Source organism: Podarcis cretensis (assembly GCF_951804945.1).
Source record: "Podarcis cretensis genome assembly, chromosome: 13".
In the NCBI taxonomy this organism is placed as follows: Eukaryota; Metazoa; Chordata; class Lepidosauria; order Squamata; family Lacertidae; genus Podarcis; species Podarcis cretensis.
In genome coordinates this window covers 21,893,718-21,910,610 of record NC_137182.1, presented here as the reverse complement: position 1 = coordinate 21,910,610, position 16,893 = coordinate 21,893,718, and the positions used below count along the sequence as shown (strand labels likewise).

At 48.4% G+C, this 16,893-nt stretch overlaps 1 protein-coding gene across 2 annotated transcripts in view; it reads right to left on the bottom strand.

Moving 5' to 3' along the window:
- The window catches only part of FAM117A (family with sequence similarity 117 member A), a 39,617-nt gene that overhangs the window by 4,439 nt on the left and 18,285 nt on the right, over positions 1-16,893 (bottom strand). For both annotated transcript variants that reach the window (XM_079949824.1, XM_079949825.1), the window contains exons 2-6: positions 14,948-15,120; positions 4,849-4,938; positions 3,082-3,195; positions 1,703-1,837; positions 449-677 (exon numbers count right to left, since the gene is read on the bottom strand). In XM_079949824.1, coding sequence (XP_079805950.1) covers positions 449-677; positions 1,703-1,837; positions 3,082-3,195; positions 4,849-4,938; positions 14,948-15,120 — 741 coding nt within the window. The remainder of the gene's footprint in view (positions 1-448; positions 678-1,702; positions 1,838-3,081; positions 3,196-4,848; positions 4,939-14,947; positions 15,121-16,893) is intronic.

Below are 16,893 nucleotides of genomic sequence, written 5' to 3'. Positions count from 1 at the left end.
TGAGGGAACTGCCAGAAGGCCCTCGGAGCTGGACCTCAGTGTCTGGGCTGAATGATGGGGTTGGAGACGCTCCTTCAGGATTGGGAGGGTCTTGCGCCAAAAACAGCAACAACAAAAACCCACTTCCCCGAGAGATGGGACTTTTTGCAGTAAGCGTCTGGAAAACTGGGGGGAGATTTGCTTTGATGCAACGTCATCTACACAAACCAATCAGAGCGAAGGCTCAATTTAATAACCAACACCGTCTGACCTCCCTGCAAACAAATCAGGATGACTGTTCGATAAATAGTGATGCCTGGGGAGCACCCTATGCTGTCCTCCAGCTTCCAGGCTGTGTTCTCATACTGGGGAGGGTGGGGGGCAAACAAGGCCTGGAAAAACCTCTTTTAAAAATGTGCAACTTTCTAAGGCTCCCATCATGCCTCTTAGTAGCCCCTTTGTGGCTTACCTTTTCCCTTAGCTTCCACTGGCGGCTTATCCAGCACACTGGGGGAAAGTTCCTCTGTTGCTGCTTGGGCTGGCGTGTGTGGGGACCGCCCAAAGGCAGCTGAAGGGGACGGAGAGAGAGAGAGGCTGCTGCAGCTGCTACTGCTGTGCTCCACCCGCAGCAGTAAGGCTTCTCTGGTGCTTCTCGCCAGCGGGGCTGGGGCTCTGTGGCCATCGGGGACATCCAGGATCTAGAAGGAAGACACTTCTTAAATTAATACTGGTTCACTTAGGGCCTTTTTACCCCAGCTCTTATTTCAGGGCAGCTACTGCAAGAGGGACACGGGTGGCGCTGTGGCTTGCTGATCAGAGCCTTGGACTTGCTGATCAGAAGGTCGGTGGTTCGAATCCCCGCGAGGGGGTGAGCTCCCGTTGCTCGGTCCCTGCTCCTGCCAACCTAGCAGTTCGAAAGCATGTCAAAGTGCAAGTAGATAAATAGGTACCGCTCCGGCGGGAAGGTAAACGGTGTTTCCGTGCGCTGCTCTGGTTCATCAGAACCGGCTTAGTCATGCTGGCCACATGACCCGGAAGCTGTACGCCGGCTTCCTCGGCCAGTAAAGCGAGATGAGCGCCGCAACCCCAGAGTCGGTCACAACTCGACATAATGGTCAGGGGTCCCTTTACTTTACCTTTACTGCAAGATCAACGTATTTATTAGGAGGGGGGGGACCCCAAGACCCTCTCCTGTAGCAGTGCAGGCATTTCGCTATAAACAGCTGTAGTTTGCCCTCCAGAGCTGACGTTGCACATCTGCTGTGACTCAAAGGCCAGCTATGAAGCGAGGGAAGGATGCAATGCAGCCCCAGAGTTCAGGACAACCAAATCAAACATGTGCTCAAAGTGTGTTATGAACCTTTAGGTGTGGTCTGTTTCTAAGTCATGGGAGACGAGGTTAGTACCGTAGGATTCCTCAAGCATTTGGAGATTTCTTTTAAAAATAAAAATAAAATCACCATAGAGTCAGCGGCCCTCATTGAGAAGAAGGGGCTGGCTGTGGCTAGCTGCTGATGCTGTAGGTTTGCCCTATCTGTACTTTAAAACAGCCATAACTGTTTCTAGATGAGTGTTTGGCAATTTCATTGCAGAGAATTTCAGTGTACAGCTCAGCGTATTTCAGGAGTGGGGGCTTTGTATTCAGCTAGTGGTGCAAAAGATGGCAAAAGGGGCCACAAAGATGTGCTCTGCCCAGCAGTTTTGGGAACCAGCCGTAACTCACCCTGAGGAGCTCCTCATCTCCTTGCTCTTTTACAAACACTTCTTCCAGTTCTTGATTGAGACTGTCGAGGCTGTTGTGCAAACAAGGGCTGATCGGCGCAACAGTCAGGGCTGGAAAGGGTGCAGGTGGGGAAACCTGCAATAAGGACATCCAGCAATGTGGTAAAACAAGCCACCGACACCTTTTTGCAAGGAAAGTATTCTCTACAGCAGTGGCTCTTTAAGGGTGTGGCTAGCATGATGGGAAGATTCAAGGAAAATCAAATATCTAAACATTTCAGTATAGTACAGCATTAAAAAAAAATTAATTTGCAGAATGTGGATAGGTTTCTTTCCAAAATCAAGCACAGCTAGCTGTTTCTTTTAATTTTCCAATTTATTTCTTATCACTAAAGAAATTGGTTGTGGCACGAGCACATTTTTATTCCGAAAGTTTGAGACCCACTGCTCTACAGCCAATCATGTCCTTCCCTAATACTGAGCTTCGAATCCCTTTGTTTGCCCAAGGGATATTGAGAGGTCAGGGGTTGGGGACCCTGCTGACGAATTCTATGAAACAGTAGTCAATATCCGGAATCACTGTTCAGTGTTGGACATCGTATTTGTTGAATACACAAAGCTTCATCGTACAAAGTCTGGTACCTCGCTTCAGTTAAAGATTTTCAGAGACTTTGAGACTAAAGATTTCATTTTGTACTTGTTATGGTTTGAAGGAATTCTATAAAGATTATCTATTGCGTACGTACATGGTCATCGTGTTGCCTAGGCATTGCTGACACTGGGCCATGTGGGCAGGAGCTACAACATCTGGAGGGGCACCGGTCAAGTAGGTGCATACTTAATAGGCCAGTTCCACCACTCTGGTCTAGTATGAGGAAGACTCAGAGCACTGGTCCATGCAACCTGTCCCTGACCCATCTGGCAATGCGCTCTCAAAGGTCTCTCCTAAGTCCTGCTTCCTAATACCCTTCTAATCACATGCCTCTCAAACACTGAACCCTCTCCTTTTTTTGGTCCAAGGGATGCCGAGAGACCTGGATCCTGAGAAATGAACCTTGAATGCCTAGTTCAAAGGGCAGCTCAAGAACGATCACTTGAGCTTGGAGCAAGGCTCTTGACCTCCACATACACAGCAGCCAGCACAGGCCAGAAGGAAGTGTGTGTGCGCCCCCCCCCCCAATTCCTCGCATTGTTTTGGGTGGGGCTGAAGAGAACGGTTTTGCCCTCCCCCCCTGAAAATGCAGCAGCAGAATTGAATACTTCAAACTCTTTCCCCAAAATAGCCTCGAGCTCGTCTCTTGCCAACAGTCCATCGACAGCTGGACCCTGTTTTCCTCTGGCCGGATGGGGGCAAACAAAGGAGAGGGATGCGGTGCATACCTTGGCAGGCGAGAGGACACTATGATCCCCCTGGACGGGGGAGATCTGGTCTTTCTCTTTGCTATTCCGGGCACCAAGTTTCGTTCTCTGGAGCTGCTGCTTCAGTTTGGCAATCTGGGGAATGAGAAGGCAACCTGCATTTAGAAGAGGCAAAGGACCTCACAATTTCTTCTGCCCATGCGCAATGCATGACAAGCACAGGGGGCAACTTCTGCAAGGTGCCCTTCCAGTGCCGGCTTACAGCCATGGAAGGGACCCTGAGGATCCTTTTGTCCAAATCCCTACAATGTAGGAAAACAAGCCGTTGTCCCATCATGCATGCAGGGATCGAACCTGTGACCTTGGCATTATCAGACCATGCTCTAAGGAACTCAGCCATCTGGGATAACTTGCTGCCCAATTATCAGATCGTTCTGATAGGACCAGTCGTTCCTCTAAGGAGGTGTCACCTTTTTGAGGTGTTGTCTTTTAAGCAACTGGAAGTCACATAGCTAGGCCTGGTTTTTTGCAAACACAAGCCAGGGAAGCAGCAGCAGCAACAGCTGCTCTGCTTCCTGTGGGCAATGGAGGCCTCTTGTTCGCTCTGCAGGGGGCTCCCTCTGAAATCTGTGGGGCCGTTTCTGCTGTGAGTTTTTTTAAAACACCCACACAAACACAAAGAGGATCCTTTCGAAAGGAAGAGGCAACACCTAATAACCACTATTCATGGAAAAAAAACACATATGTATGTATATGTATATATGTGTGTGTATGTACGTATGTATATATGTATATATGAGAAACTCGATGCATCGAATGTGTTTTACCATATAGCTTTTGCACGGGAAGAAACAAGCACTTTGAACTGTTTGAGAGAACCTACAGGAGGAGTTGGGAACATAGCTTATTCTCTAGGTGGCCTCTAATTTCCCTCACTGGAGAAGAGACACTGCCAGGTTTATTATATTTTGCCCTCAAAGATACTTATGTGAAATCCATTGGGTGCATGAAACCTTGTTTAAAAAATAAATAATAATCTCCTTTTTTATTTTGAGCTAGTTCGAAGGCTTCTGCTAGGCACTGTAAGTAATGCTGAGTTAATGGACCACTAGCCTGACGTTGTCTGCAGAGTCTTGCCTCTTAGGGCAAATGGGGCGCTGCCCCACCCATCTCAGCCTGTCCTCAGCCAGCCCCTACTCCCTGCCTTCTTACTTACAATCATTACAGAGGGTGTCAGCTTACACCTCCGTATAGAACTCAACAAGGAGGATGGTAATAAAGGCAGAATCAGCTGGCTCTGGCTCCCCCTGCTGTTGGGTCCCTTGCCTTCACGCCCTACCAATGCGCACCAGCCACTACTGCTTTTGGTGAGCATGGTGCCTCCTCCCTGCCACTGCTTGTGAGGATCGCAAGCAGCATTCAGCAACAGCAGCAACAACTGGTTTGTTACTATAAACCATGGTTTCCCAAACTTGGGCCTCCAGCTGCTTTTGGACTACAATTCCTATCATTCCTGTTTGCTGGTCCTGCTAGCTAGGAATGAGTTGTAGTCCAACAAGGAGTTGTAGTCCAACAGGAGCTGGAGACCTAAGCTTGGGAAAGCCTGCACAGGGCCTAGTGGGAAGGTTCCTTATTTGACGAAACTACCTGCCGATTTGTATTATCTGTGAAGGATGCTAATTCTAGGTTTCTGGGATGCTCAACACAGGCCAGTGGCTGAGTTTCCTTTGTGCACTGTGCTGTGCGGGAAGCATCTTTTTTGTTTGGCTTGCTAAGCAGCTCTCTCACCTCTCTGCGGTGATCCATGCTACTCCACGAGGCCGAGCGCTTATGGGCAGCGGCTTTCCCCACCTCTGCTTCGTGCCAGGACACAGGAGTCTGCAAAGAAGGGAGCAAAGTGTTCAGCAGAGCACGGCCAGTCCAAGCGAGTTCCAACACGGCAGTCTACTTTGCAAGAGTCATTCTGAAAACACGCCATTGGAGGGAGGAAGCGTCATGCCAAAGGGCTAATTTGTGGGACTTTGGAAAATGGAAAAAAAATCACTTTCCTACAAGAACTAAGAGTACAACCACATTGCCATGCTACCTAGGAAACTCTGGCTGCTGCTCTCAGTGCATCTGGAATCCAGGGCAGAATGCTTGGCCGGTGTTTTCCTACACAACGACGTTGGTATAAAATGTCATGGATTACACAGGCCTGGATGGAAAAAGCCCAACTAAAACTTTCAAGAAAGATTTGCGAACGACTTTCTATGCCTTCACGTCTTCCTTGCAGAGTACGATAGCCAAAATTCACAAAGAGCTTGTGTTCCACACAAGTTGCTTTCAGGAAAATTATCCCAGAAGTGTTCCCAGAGGAGGAAAACCTTAACTCAAGAAGAGTGTTCATCCACATTTCAGCCAGTGAAGTCCAAGTGGAGCTCCGTACCACTTCTTTTTGAGGGAGAATATAAACCACAGAGCCTAGGACTTTCCGATCAGAAGGTCGGCGGTTCGAATCCCTGCGAACGGGTGAGCTCCTGTTGCTCAGTCAACCTAGCAGTTCGAAAGCACGTCAAAGTGCAAGTAGGTAAATAGGTACCGCTCTAGTGGGAAGGTAAACGGCGTTTCCGTGCGCTGCTCTGGTTTGCCAGAAGCGGTTTAGTCATGCTGGCCACATGACCCGGAAGCTGTATGCCGGCTCCCTTGGCCAATAAAACGAGATGAGTGCCACAACCTCAGAGTCGGCCACGACTGGACCTAATGGTCAGGGGTCCCTTTACCTTTAGGGCTGGGTGATATATAATCAAAAACCGGTTTGGAGTCCATATCGTGATTATCAGTTTCATAATTTTCAACCTGGCAATGTACTGCAAATCTTGATGGGTGTGTGCTATACAAAAATCACCAAGTGTGAAAAACTGAAGCCCGCCAAGGCATCTCTCGATTCCTGCAACCTCTTAACTCTGGTGGCTCAGCTCTCCCCTGCCTCATACAGGGGGGCAGCGAATCACAAGAGCAGGTGCCGGCAAAAATCACAACGTGAGAAAAACTGCAAAGGCAACCAACACTTCTACATGGCACAATCCTTATTTCAGACATCGTGATATATCCTTGAGACCTCCGGGTATAAGGCAGTATATGAATTCAATAAATAATAATAATACCTGCATTTTGTGATGTTTAGCTGGTGATATATCACAGTGTTGAAAGCCAGATATCGCCCAGCCCTACTTCCCACATAGCCCTGCAATAACATTTCCAGCAAACCTATAGGCTTCCATGCTTGGGTCTTTATTTAGGAACCGTAGCCCATCACGTCACAAAGTCTCAGGGCAATTTAACACTTCATGTACACAAAACAAACTCTTAAGAAAAATAAGTCAAATGCTACAAGCAAAATCCTAATAGATTCCAAGTAAAGGTGACAATGAAATTAAGTTACTATAGGCAGAACATTATTCAAAGACTAAGGAAAAGCCTTATATTCATTTTATGACACCCAGCACCTCTCATTCAATCTCCGTGACCTGCTTGGAAATGTATTATTATTTATTAAATTTATATAAATTTATCAAAAGATCCCAGGGGGGTGGTACAACATTAAAACCACATCACAGAACATTGGTAATGAAAACATAATAAAAAGCATACTGATATAAAGCCTAATAAAATAGTCATCATCGTAAGTCCCACATTTTCACAGGCCATACATAGACTACTGTATTTTTCGCTCCCGACCATAACATGCACATAGTTTTTAGAGGAGGAAAACAAGAAAAAAAATATTCTAAATGAAACAGTGGATGTATGATTTTTGTGGTTCATGCTGTGGCCACAGACATGGGATCTGACGGTGAGTTTGGGGTAGCCCAATGCAAAAATCCTGAGGATCCATGTGGATCCAGGCTTTGTAACCACATTTTTGCACCACTGCGGCCCCAGGCAACAGTGGGTACGTGATTTTTTTGGTGCAAGCTGTAGCCATGGACATGCTATGTGATCTGATGGTGAGTTTGGGGTGACCCAGTGCAAAAATCCTGAGGATCCATGTGTATCCGTGCTTTGTAACCACGTTTTAAGTGGGGAGGGAAGGAAAAGCACTCAAGGGACAAGGAGCACGAGTGGGGTGTGTGGAGAAGGATGCTGCTAATAATGCAGAAGAGGGATATAAGAGGAGAAGGCTCCTCTCCTCTCCCACTTTGCTCCTTTAAACAAAGCAGGCTCTGCTTCTCTCCCTCCTCCCCGGCTCGCTGGAAAACTTTGCTGCTATTTAGCCAGCTGAGTGGGGAGGAGAGAGGGACAGAGAGCCTGCTTGCTTTAAAGGAGCCAACCGGACAGGAGCCGCTTACACTCGTGTAAGCGGCTCCTCTCCTCTCCTGCTTTGCTCCTTTAAAGCAAGCAGGCTTTCTGTCCCTCTCTCCTCCCCACTCAGCGGCTCTTCTCCCGCTTTGCTGTTTCAAAGCGAGCCACGGAGGAGGGAAGGAAGGGGAACCATGGATCCTCTGCTCACGACTGCAGCAGATCCCCCCGCCATCCGTAGGCATTCGCTCCATAACACGCACAGACATTTCCCCTTACTTTCTAGGAGGAAAAAAGTGAGTGTTGTGGAGCAAAAAATACGGTATTTAATAGCCATAGGCCTGAGTAAAGAGGAATGTTTTTGCCTGGCTCCTAAAGACATGTAATGATGGCGCCAGGTGAGCCTCTCTGGGGAGAGCATTCCATAGATGGGGAGCCACCACAGAAAAGGCCCGTTCTCTTGTTGCCACCCTCCGAACCTCTCTCAGAATGGGGGGGGGGCATAGAAAAGGGCCTCAGGTGACAAGTGAAGGGTCCGGGTTGGTTTGTATGGTGAGAGGCGATCCTTAAGGCTGAGCATTGCACTTGTCTGTTTCCTGCTATTCAAGGGGTTTGCCATGCAAGCACTGCTGGCCTGTGATATCAACGACCCTCAAGGTGGGGGCTGCACAGAAGCAAAGGAAGTAGTGGTGGCAGAATTGCCTAAGTTTGGGCAACTGCTTGCAGACAAGTGGCTTGCCAGACCCCCAGCATTCAAGCCCCCCCCCCCGATTTACAGGACAAGCCACCCTGTCCTACAACCCAGGTGGCTGGGCTGCTGGGACACATTACGCTTCCATCTTGTGGAGCATACTCCAAGACCAGCAGCAACTGAGCAATACCAGTGCAGAGAAAGCTATTAAGGACCAATCACCCTAGAGCTCTGCACTCAAGACCATGGTCTGGGGACAGCTCTGTTTCTCCGGTTGGTCCAGCTGCCAAGGCAGCAGAAGGGGCTTTTCTATCAGCAAGACCGGCCTCCCTAGAAAGGCTGTTGTAAAACAGGAAATCTGGCAGCCATTTCTTATGTTTTTTTGTTTAAACAGCCCTGTTGAACAACCCTGCAGCAGCAAAGGATGCCATAGGCTGGAAAGTTAGTTCGAACCTCTGCAAATCCTGACTGGTACAGGCCTTGCAAGTGGCGGGAGAGGAGTTGCAAGGGGCAGGACCCAGACATTTTGCGGAACTGTAGAATGCCAATGACTCCCCCCTGGCCCCCACTTCATGCCAGGAAAAAATGTGCCCACAAGTGTTGATGCGGAGCCAAGAGTTGCCGCCCAAGCCTTCAGCAAAGCTTTTCGGGAGCAGGAGCAAATAGCAACTGCCACTCGAGGTATTTTTAAAATCTCGAGATAAACCCTTATCTTTCAAGTTATGGAGCGCCGGTCACGAGGGGGAAATTCCACCCATGCAACCCGTGTGGGGGAGGCTAACCCCCCCCCCACGTGCGGCAGCGATGTCTCAAAAAACTATTTGCAGGTGAAACTGCTGCACCCTGGTGCAAGCCTCCTGCCCCGGCTGCAAGAACGGCTGAGCTGCCCTGCCTGGAAATCCCACATCATGTTGCAGCGGAGAGCCCAGAAAGCTTTGTTTTATTTTGCTTCGTTGCTGAAATGCACATCGGCTGGCAGATTTCATGCTCATTTGCGCTCAAGGAAAGCTGTAAGCTGCCTCCATTCCTAAAGTGTACACAAGGGCTTGGAGGAGTATATGGAACAAAACATTGCTCTAAAAAGAATATGTTGATATGCATGGATTAAGTATGTCAAGTATCAGTGAGAACAATAATTAGAAGTGGCCATAAGAGATGTATTGTCCAAAGAATGCAATGATAGTATTTACATTTGAGCTAAAGGAAGTCGAGTTGTGGTGGAGGGAAGTCATGGGGGTATGTAGCGTTTATGTTACAGAGAACCAGGCAGAGGGCCTTCTCGGTAGTGGCACCCGCCCTGTGGAACACCCTCCCACCACATGTCAAAGAGAACAACAACTAGCAGACTTTTAGAAGACATCTGAAGGCAGCCCTGTTTAGGGAAGCTTTTAATGTTTAATAGATTATTGTATTTTAATATTTTGTTGGAAGCCGCCCAGTGGGGTATAAATAATAAAATATTATTGTTATTGTATTATTATTATTATTTGCAGGGTAGGGGGGTACATGTATTTTCTTTAGTTTAATTTTGTATTAGTACAGTGGTACCTCGGGTTAAGTACTTAATTTGTTCCGGAGGTCCGTTCTTAACCTGAAACTGTTCTTAAACTGACGCACCACTTTAGCTAATGGGGCCTCCTGCTGCTGCTGCGCCGCCAGAGCACAATTTATGTTCTCATCCTGAAGCAAAGTTCTTAACCCGAGGTAGTATTTCTGGGTTAGCGGAGTCTGTAACCTGAAGCGTATGTAACCTGAAACATATGTAACCCGAGGTGCCACTGTATTAGTTTACTTGATTTTAATTTTCTGTAACATTTATTAAGAAATAAATAAAAATCAAATACAAATAATAAAGTGTGCACTGGCTAGGGGGTGGAGAGGGAATGTGGGGCAGGAGAGAACACCCTCACACACACACACACACACACACACACACACACACAAGCTGCAAGCTCTTGGTGCTGCTGCCATGGGGGAGGCCTGGCTTTGAGCACCCTGCCCCTGAGGAAACTTTCAGCCATGAGGCAGGAAGTTTCCAAACACGTTATTCTAGTGGTGGCCAAACAGCTTCCGCCGAGCAGGAGAGAAGGGGAGGAAAGTGCTTTGAGAAGACAACCACAAGGTCTGAAACCACAAGGTCAGATAATCTGCAGGGAAGGGCGTGCCTCTCGAGCCTCATCCCCAAGGCTATAAATATAAATAAATCCTTTGTCTTCACAGCAGAAAGCCAGCCACAGCACCCACAGAAAGGCAGGAGGTTTGGGAGGCTCTGTTGAAACGTTAAACCAGCTCTTGCACACAAGAGAAAAAAAGGATTTCAGGCACTCGCTTCACCTGCGACCTGAGCTTGCGCAGTCTGCCTCAAGATCCCCACGCTCCCCCTATGGCAGAGAGGCGGCGAAGTGGGCGCAGCACCAGAACGGCAGGCTGCACAAAGAACGTGCCGGCCTTGGGCTAGGAAGACTCAGGTTCAAGTCCTCGGCTGGCCCAGGCTCTCAACCGAGCTTATCTAAAAGGGTTGTTGCAAGGATGAAAATGGGGGCAACCCCCAAGTTCCTTGGTCTGGGGCAGGTTCAATAAGGAAGCCTTTGTGGTTGTCCAGACTGGCTGCGCGTCTTGGCTAAACCAACATTACAGTCACTGTGCAAGTGCTACCCTAGACCTGCCTTGCACAGGTGGACTTGCATAGCTCTGATCCAACCTCTTCTGTAAGGGTCATAGGTCAGGACTAGAGCAGCTACTTTTCATGCAGAAGGTCCCAGGTTCCATCCTCGTCTTCTCTACCTAAGCTTGGGAAGACCCACATCAGAAAAGCTTTGCAGGATGCTGCCAATCAGTGTTGGCAATACTAGATGGACTACAGGTCCAACTCAATCTAAGGAAGCTTCCCATGTAGAGTGTTACCTCGGGTTAAGTACTTACTTCGTTCCGGAGGTCCGTTCTTAACCTGAAACTGTTCTTAACCTGAAGCACCACTTTAGCTAATGGGGCCTCCCACTGCCACCACGCCACCAGAGCATGATTTCTGTTCTCATCGTGAAGCAAAGTTCTAACCCAAGGTACTATTTCTGGGTTAGCGGAGTCTGTAACCTGAAGCTTATGTAACCTGAGGTAACACTGTACTTCTTTGGTCACCCAGATCAGCAGATGCCATAGGGCTGTAGGTTCCAACATTGCAGGAGACCCAAGGCCTGGTTCTTGCAGAAGCGATTAAATTGTGGGAAGACTCCACCGCTTCACATACACATCAGTACTCCTGCAGGCACTCCCAACTCCCTGCACTTGGAAGTCTAGCACACCAGGAAGAAAGGGTTTTCAAGTTCTCCATGCGAAGGAGTTTCATTTTTATAAAAGCCTATTCAGCAACGTGAGACTCCACGCATGGTTTGAAGAGGTATGGCGCAGGCACACATTTACCGCTGCGCCGAAAACCAGCCCTAAGTCTGGCCAGGAGGGACAGCACGCTTGGTGATGGTACCGCCATTTTGGAATTCTATCCCCAGGGAAACCTTCCCAGCCACTGCTTTGCAGCTTAAGGCTCCCAATTAAAAGGTTTGTTTTTCTAGGATTTAATACCTCGGGGCCCAGTTATGTTGTATTTTTATAGCTTCGTTGGGCTGCTTTTCCAGCTCCCGCCATGCTGTTAACTTTGCCTAGTGGTGGTTTTTTTTTTTTTTTATGGATCTGCCTCCTTTCCAAGCTGTTGCTACTCCGAGTACCTCTCTTAATGGATGAAACGCTGAACCCTGCAGGGAGCCACTCAAGCTAATGTACCTATTTGGTCACTGCTTGCGAGGCTGGTTTTGTAACACGCTCTCTATCTAGGCACTCCAATTAAAAAGGCTAGATTCATCTCCAGCTGAAAGGGGCCAAGGCTGTCCTTTTGTCTCAGAAGGACCATTTGTTGCTCTGCAGAAATATTTATGGGTTGCCAAGGCTTCCTCGATGGCTGGAGGCTCCCCGCTCCATCCAGGAGCACACACGCCTCGCGCTGAGCAAGCCTCTCTTCCATCGCAAGAGCCCTCGATCTCAAAATCAGCGCATGGCACACAGCCCTGAGAAATGTTATATAAGGGTTTTGGCCCAGGGCGGCGAGCCGAGCTGAAAGAGCCTTGGAGCACTGAGCCCCTTTCCAGGAGGACAGCTGCCTCTGCAACAAAAGCCAAGGAAAAGTCAAGCTTTGCCTCTAACCAGCAGAAGCACAACAGGGAAGGCCTTCCCTAGAAAGCCAGACACAAAGAGCAGGGTATGAGACTTAGGAGAGCACTCTCACCCAGCCTGGGCATGCATGCATTTTGCAGGGAAAGGCATTTAGACTTCTAGTTTACCCGGCTCAATGTTTTCCAGCAGAATTTTTTTTGCACAATCTAAGTTAAATTTTAAAGTCCAGCTTAAACCCTTGCACATCTGGTTTTACAAGAGGGTTGCAAAACAGTGACCAGGATATTCCCCTCCCCGGGTGCATAGCCTTGGTTTAGCTTCCGCCAAAGGGAAAGGCGGCTGGGCAATGCTGTTGCTGAACAAAATACGGTCCCCTGTGGGGCAGCACTAAGGGTTCTCAGTACAATGGTACCTCGGGTTACATACGCTTCAGGTTACAGACTCCGCTAACCCAGAAATAGTGCTTCAGGTTAAGAACTTTGCTTCAGGATGAGAACAGAAATCGTGCTCCGGCGGCGCAGCAGCAGCAGCAGCAGGAGGCCCCATTAGCTAAAGTGGTGCTTCAGGTTAAGAACAGCTTCAGGTTAAGAACGGACTTCCAGAACGAATGACGTTCTTAACCCGAGGTACCACTGTACAGTCGCAGGCTGTTGGAGACAGCCCTCACTCCAAGCCCAGCAAATCCATTTCTGCCCATGGGTTGCTTTCTCCAGGTTGGGGGTATTGCTGTTTGGCCAAAAGACACAAAAGACACACACAGTTTTATTTTTAAGTACTTCCATTTCTGACTTCAGGCCCCACTTTAAAGTTCCTTAATGTTTCCTACTCTTCCTTACAACGTACAGCCACCAAATGTGGAGACAGAATATGGGTTGTAGCGTTGGAAGGGACCCTGAGGATCTAGTCCAGGCTTCCTCAATCTCGGCCCTCCAGATGCTTTCGGCCTACAACTCCCATGATCCCTAGCTAGAAGGACCAGTGGTCAGGGATGATGGGAATTGTAGTCTCAAAACATCTGGAGGGCCGAGGTTGAGGAAACCTGATCTAGTCCAACCTCCTGCCAATACAGGAATAGTCAGCTGTCCCATACGGGGATTGAACCCGTAACCTGAAAATTAGAACAAAGAGGTTACGTTCAGCTACTGGGTTGAATGCCTGGGAAGGGCACACCTGTCTTTTACCTGCCTCTCCAACCAAACAGTCCGGTAGCACCCTTTAAGGACTAACAGACATATTAAATGCTTTTGTGGAGTATAGCAAGGATGGGGAACCTGCGGCACTCCAGATGCAGCTGGACTGCACCGCTCGTTGCCCGTCATCCAGCAACTGATGCCTCCTTAGCAACCGCCTCTCGCTTCCCATCAAGCACTGTCTGCTTGACAACCGTGTGGGCTGCAAGTAAGATGAAAGCAGAGGTTCTTCAGATCACCTGCATCGCCACAGAAGCCAAACCCCGTGGTTGTGCAACACAACTGCAAAACAGCCCCTCCAGGCTAGGCCTGGGCGATATATCAATATATCGCCCAGGACCGGGATGAGGAGCAGACCGCAATGTCGACTTCACTCAGAGGTATATTGCTGGTGAAACTGACACCGCCTCCGAGTCCCTCTGCTAGCGACTTCCTCCAGCAAGCGCTGCTAGCAGAGGGACTCAGAAGCGGTGGCAGTTTCACCAGCGATATATCATACTGTGCAGAGGGGAAAAATCTGCATTGGTGAGACGCCGATACAGCTTGTTCCTCCCAATGCATCTGTTAACTGCTCAGCTGAGGAGTGAGCTAACCTCAGCCGAGCAGTTAAAGGATCCGCCAGCCCAGTGCTGGCTCTCACACAAACAGGGAGAGCACCAGGGATGGCTCAGTGGGGGCTCGGGAGCCCTCCCACGCCCCAGCTGAGCTGCAGAAACAAACTGCATTGTCCCAGTCCGCTAGGCAAGGGGCGAAGCTGCCTCAGTTCCCACGGTGAGAGCTACGGCAATTTCAACCATGCCTCGCAAGCGGAGGCCAATGCAGCTTGTTTTTCAACATCGTGGTATATCGCCTGGCCGCGATGTTTGGCTGGTGATATACCGTAATGCTGAAAAACTGTTATCGCCCAGCCCTGCTCCAGGCATCTCTTGCCTGTAGCCAAGGGCCACTCCTGGGAGATGGAGGGGGAAAGTTCCCCCAAGACTTTGCATAGTGTTTACTGGGGCTGGGCACCAAGATTGCCATACTGCAGACAGAACTGTATGGCAACAAATTGGAAGTTTGCAATAAGGCAGGAGACAGTGCTGGGGTGAGTAGGACTGAGAGATAATCTGGTTTTCAACATTGTGATATACCAACAGCTGAACACCACGATGTTCAACTCTGGAATGTATCTTGGCTGCTTCTTCCTTCCCACCTTAGGTTCCTTTTGCCTGCCTGCCTGCGACTTTGCTGTCTGCAGGCCATTTGAACTGGCACGGTTTATCGCCAGCTCAGACTGTCTGAAACCAGTATAGTGATGTGAACACCATAATCGTTTCAGGTAATTTCTCAATGCATCACTCAGCTCCGTGCAGGACAAGGTGAACCTCTGACCTGATCTGGCAAAAGCTTTTATTACGAAGCGGTTAAGTTGAGAGGGCTCGTGTAAACACATCACTGCTGATCCCAGCCTGACCTCTGGGAACACCAGCCCAACCAGGCAACATCTCCTGCCACCTTCAGGATCTGCCCCATCATCCCTCCATGATCTCCCACTGTCCCTGCAAAAAGGTAGCTCCAGTACCTGGGTGGATTTGTCACTCATATGCGCCACGGCAGCTCCTTCCGCATCCCGAGGCCACTGGCCCAAGAGGTACGATCCAAGGACGGTGTCTAGGGAGGAAGTGCGCCTCACCCGGGGGGGCCTGTTCCGGCAGGCCTTCTCGACCGGACCGGCCGCAGCACATGGGACACTAGCTGGAGAGGAAGAGAAACAAGTTAAGAATTCAAAGCATCACTCCTAAATCTCTTCTACCTGCAGCAGGAGCTTATCTGTAATGTAGGGAAGTCAAGCTCTGTGAGGGGGCAAACTACAATTCCCAGGAAGCCAAATCCTTTAAATGTATGGTGCATAGACCGGCCATATGATTTTCCTAACCTTTCTGATGCATGTGCTTCTGAATAAGCAACAAGAACTAAATCAAAAAACCCCAAAGGGAAGGAACAATTATTAGCAGATTCCCTCCGCACCCTGCCAAATCTCCCCAAAATTTTGCAAATGGATGGGGCTGCGTTTTGTTTTTGCATATGCCGTTCATATAATTTCGACACTTTATCTGTTCATTGCCAGAGGTGCCTTAGGTTCCCCATTTGGAGGGAACCCTGGACGTAAATTCCACAGAGAATATATTGTTTTGTTTGATCTCGCTTGTTTGATAAACTCAGAGGCTGTGAAAAGTAACGAGGATTAACATTGGAATGATTTATGGGAACTATCACGGAAATTATGAAAGCGGTAGAGGTATGAGATGATCAGAGCCCCCCAACCTCAGAACATGGGAAGATACCTCCATTTTTTTATATATAATTTGGCATAATACTTGGACTGTTTGATTATTGAATAATATGTATAATTTGGAATATTTAATATGGTTTGATTGGATTGTTAAAGTGGAAAATTTAATAAATAGTATTTTTTTAAAAAAAAAATAGATTCCCCATTTGGATACTCCAGCTTGTTCAAAATTCAGCACCTAGAGTAGTAGTTTAATTAATAAATATTATTAGAATTTATATACGGCCCTATACCCGGGGGTCTCAGGGCGGTTCACATAATAAAATCAAGATATAAAAACACAAAACACCTAATAAAAATAAAAACCACCCAATTACACACACACCCCATTTTAAAAGAGCATAGGATGTAGTAAATCGGATCAACCAAGTGCCTGGTTAAAGAGGAACGTTTTTGCCTGGCACCAAAAGGTGTATAATGAAGGCTCCAGGCGAACTTCCCTGGGGAGAGCATTCCACAGACAGGGAGTATTTACCAAAGCTTGGATTTTGTTTTTTGGACTACGGAGCTCTCTGGTGTTGTGCCGTCTCCGTTGGCTGCCGGTTCCCAAGCACAATCCAAAGTGCTAATTTTGACCTTTAAAGCCCACACTATCCTTAAGGTTGCCTCCTCCCACTTGGATAGCATTTGACGCCCTCCTCTGTGAACCCTCACCATCCAAGATGTGGCGGGTGGGCACATGGGATTAAGGCCTTCTCTGCAGCGGTCCCCAGGTTTGGGAACTCTTCCCCAAGGAAAGCTCATTTGGAAAATGGTCAATGCGCCCTACTTTTTATGGAGGGCAGGTTTACAGACTCAAAAGGCTATCTGGTCCAAGCCCAGTTTCAAGACCCCTAAGAAGGGAGAGCAGGAGGGGTCCTGATGTTGCCAAACAACCGTCAGCACCTTGACAGCAGACCGGATAGGCACCCTGGTCAGCTGGCCAAGCTTCCCCACTCTAGGGAGTTGTATTAGAGTGAAATGTACTGTATTTATATACACAGCGTGCACACACCAGCATGCACAAATTTCATGCAAATCTGAGTCGCTCTTTTTACTCCTCTGATCCTCTCTTGATTTGCTTATAAGATGCTCAGTCAAAACTCTGCTTTTGCTCATCAGCAACTCAATTCTTTTTCCTTTTATTGCTACCGACCTCCTGTTACTTGTTGCACCGCTTTATTGCTTTCATTGCT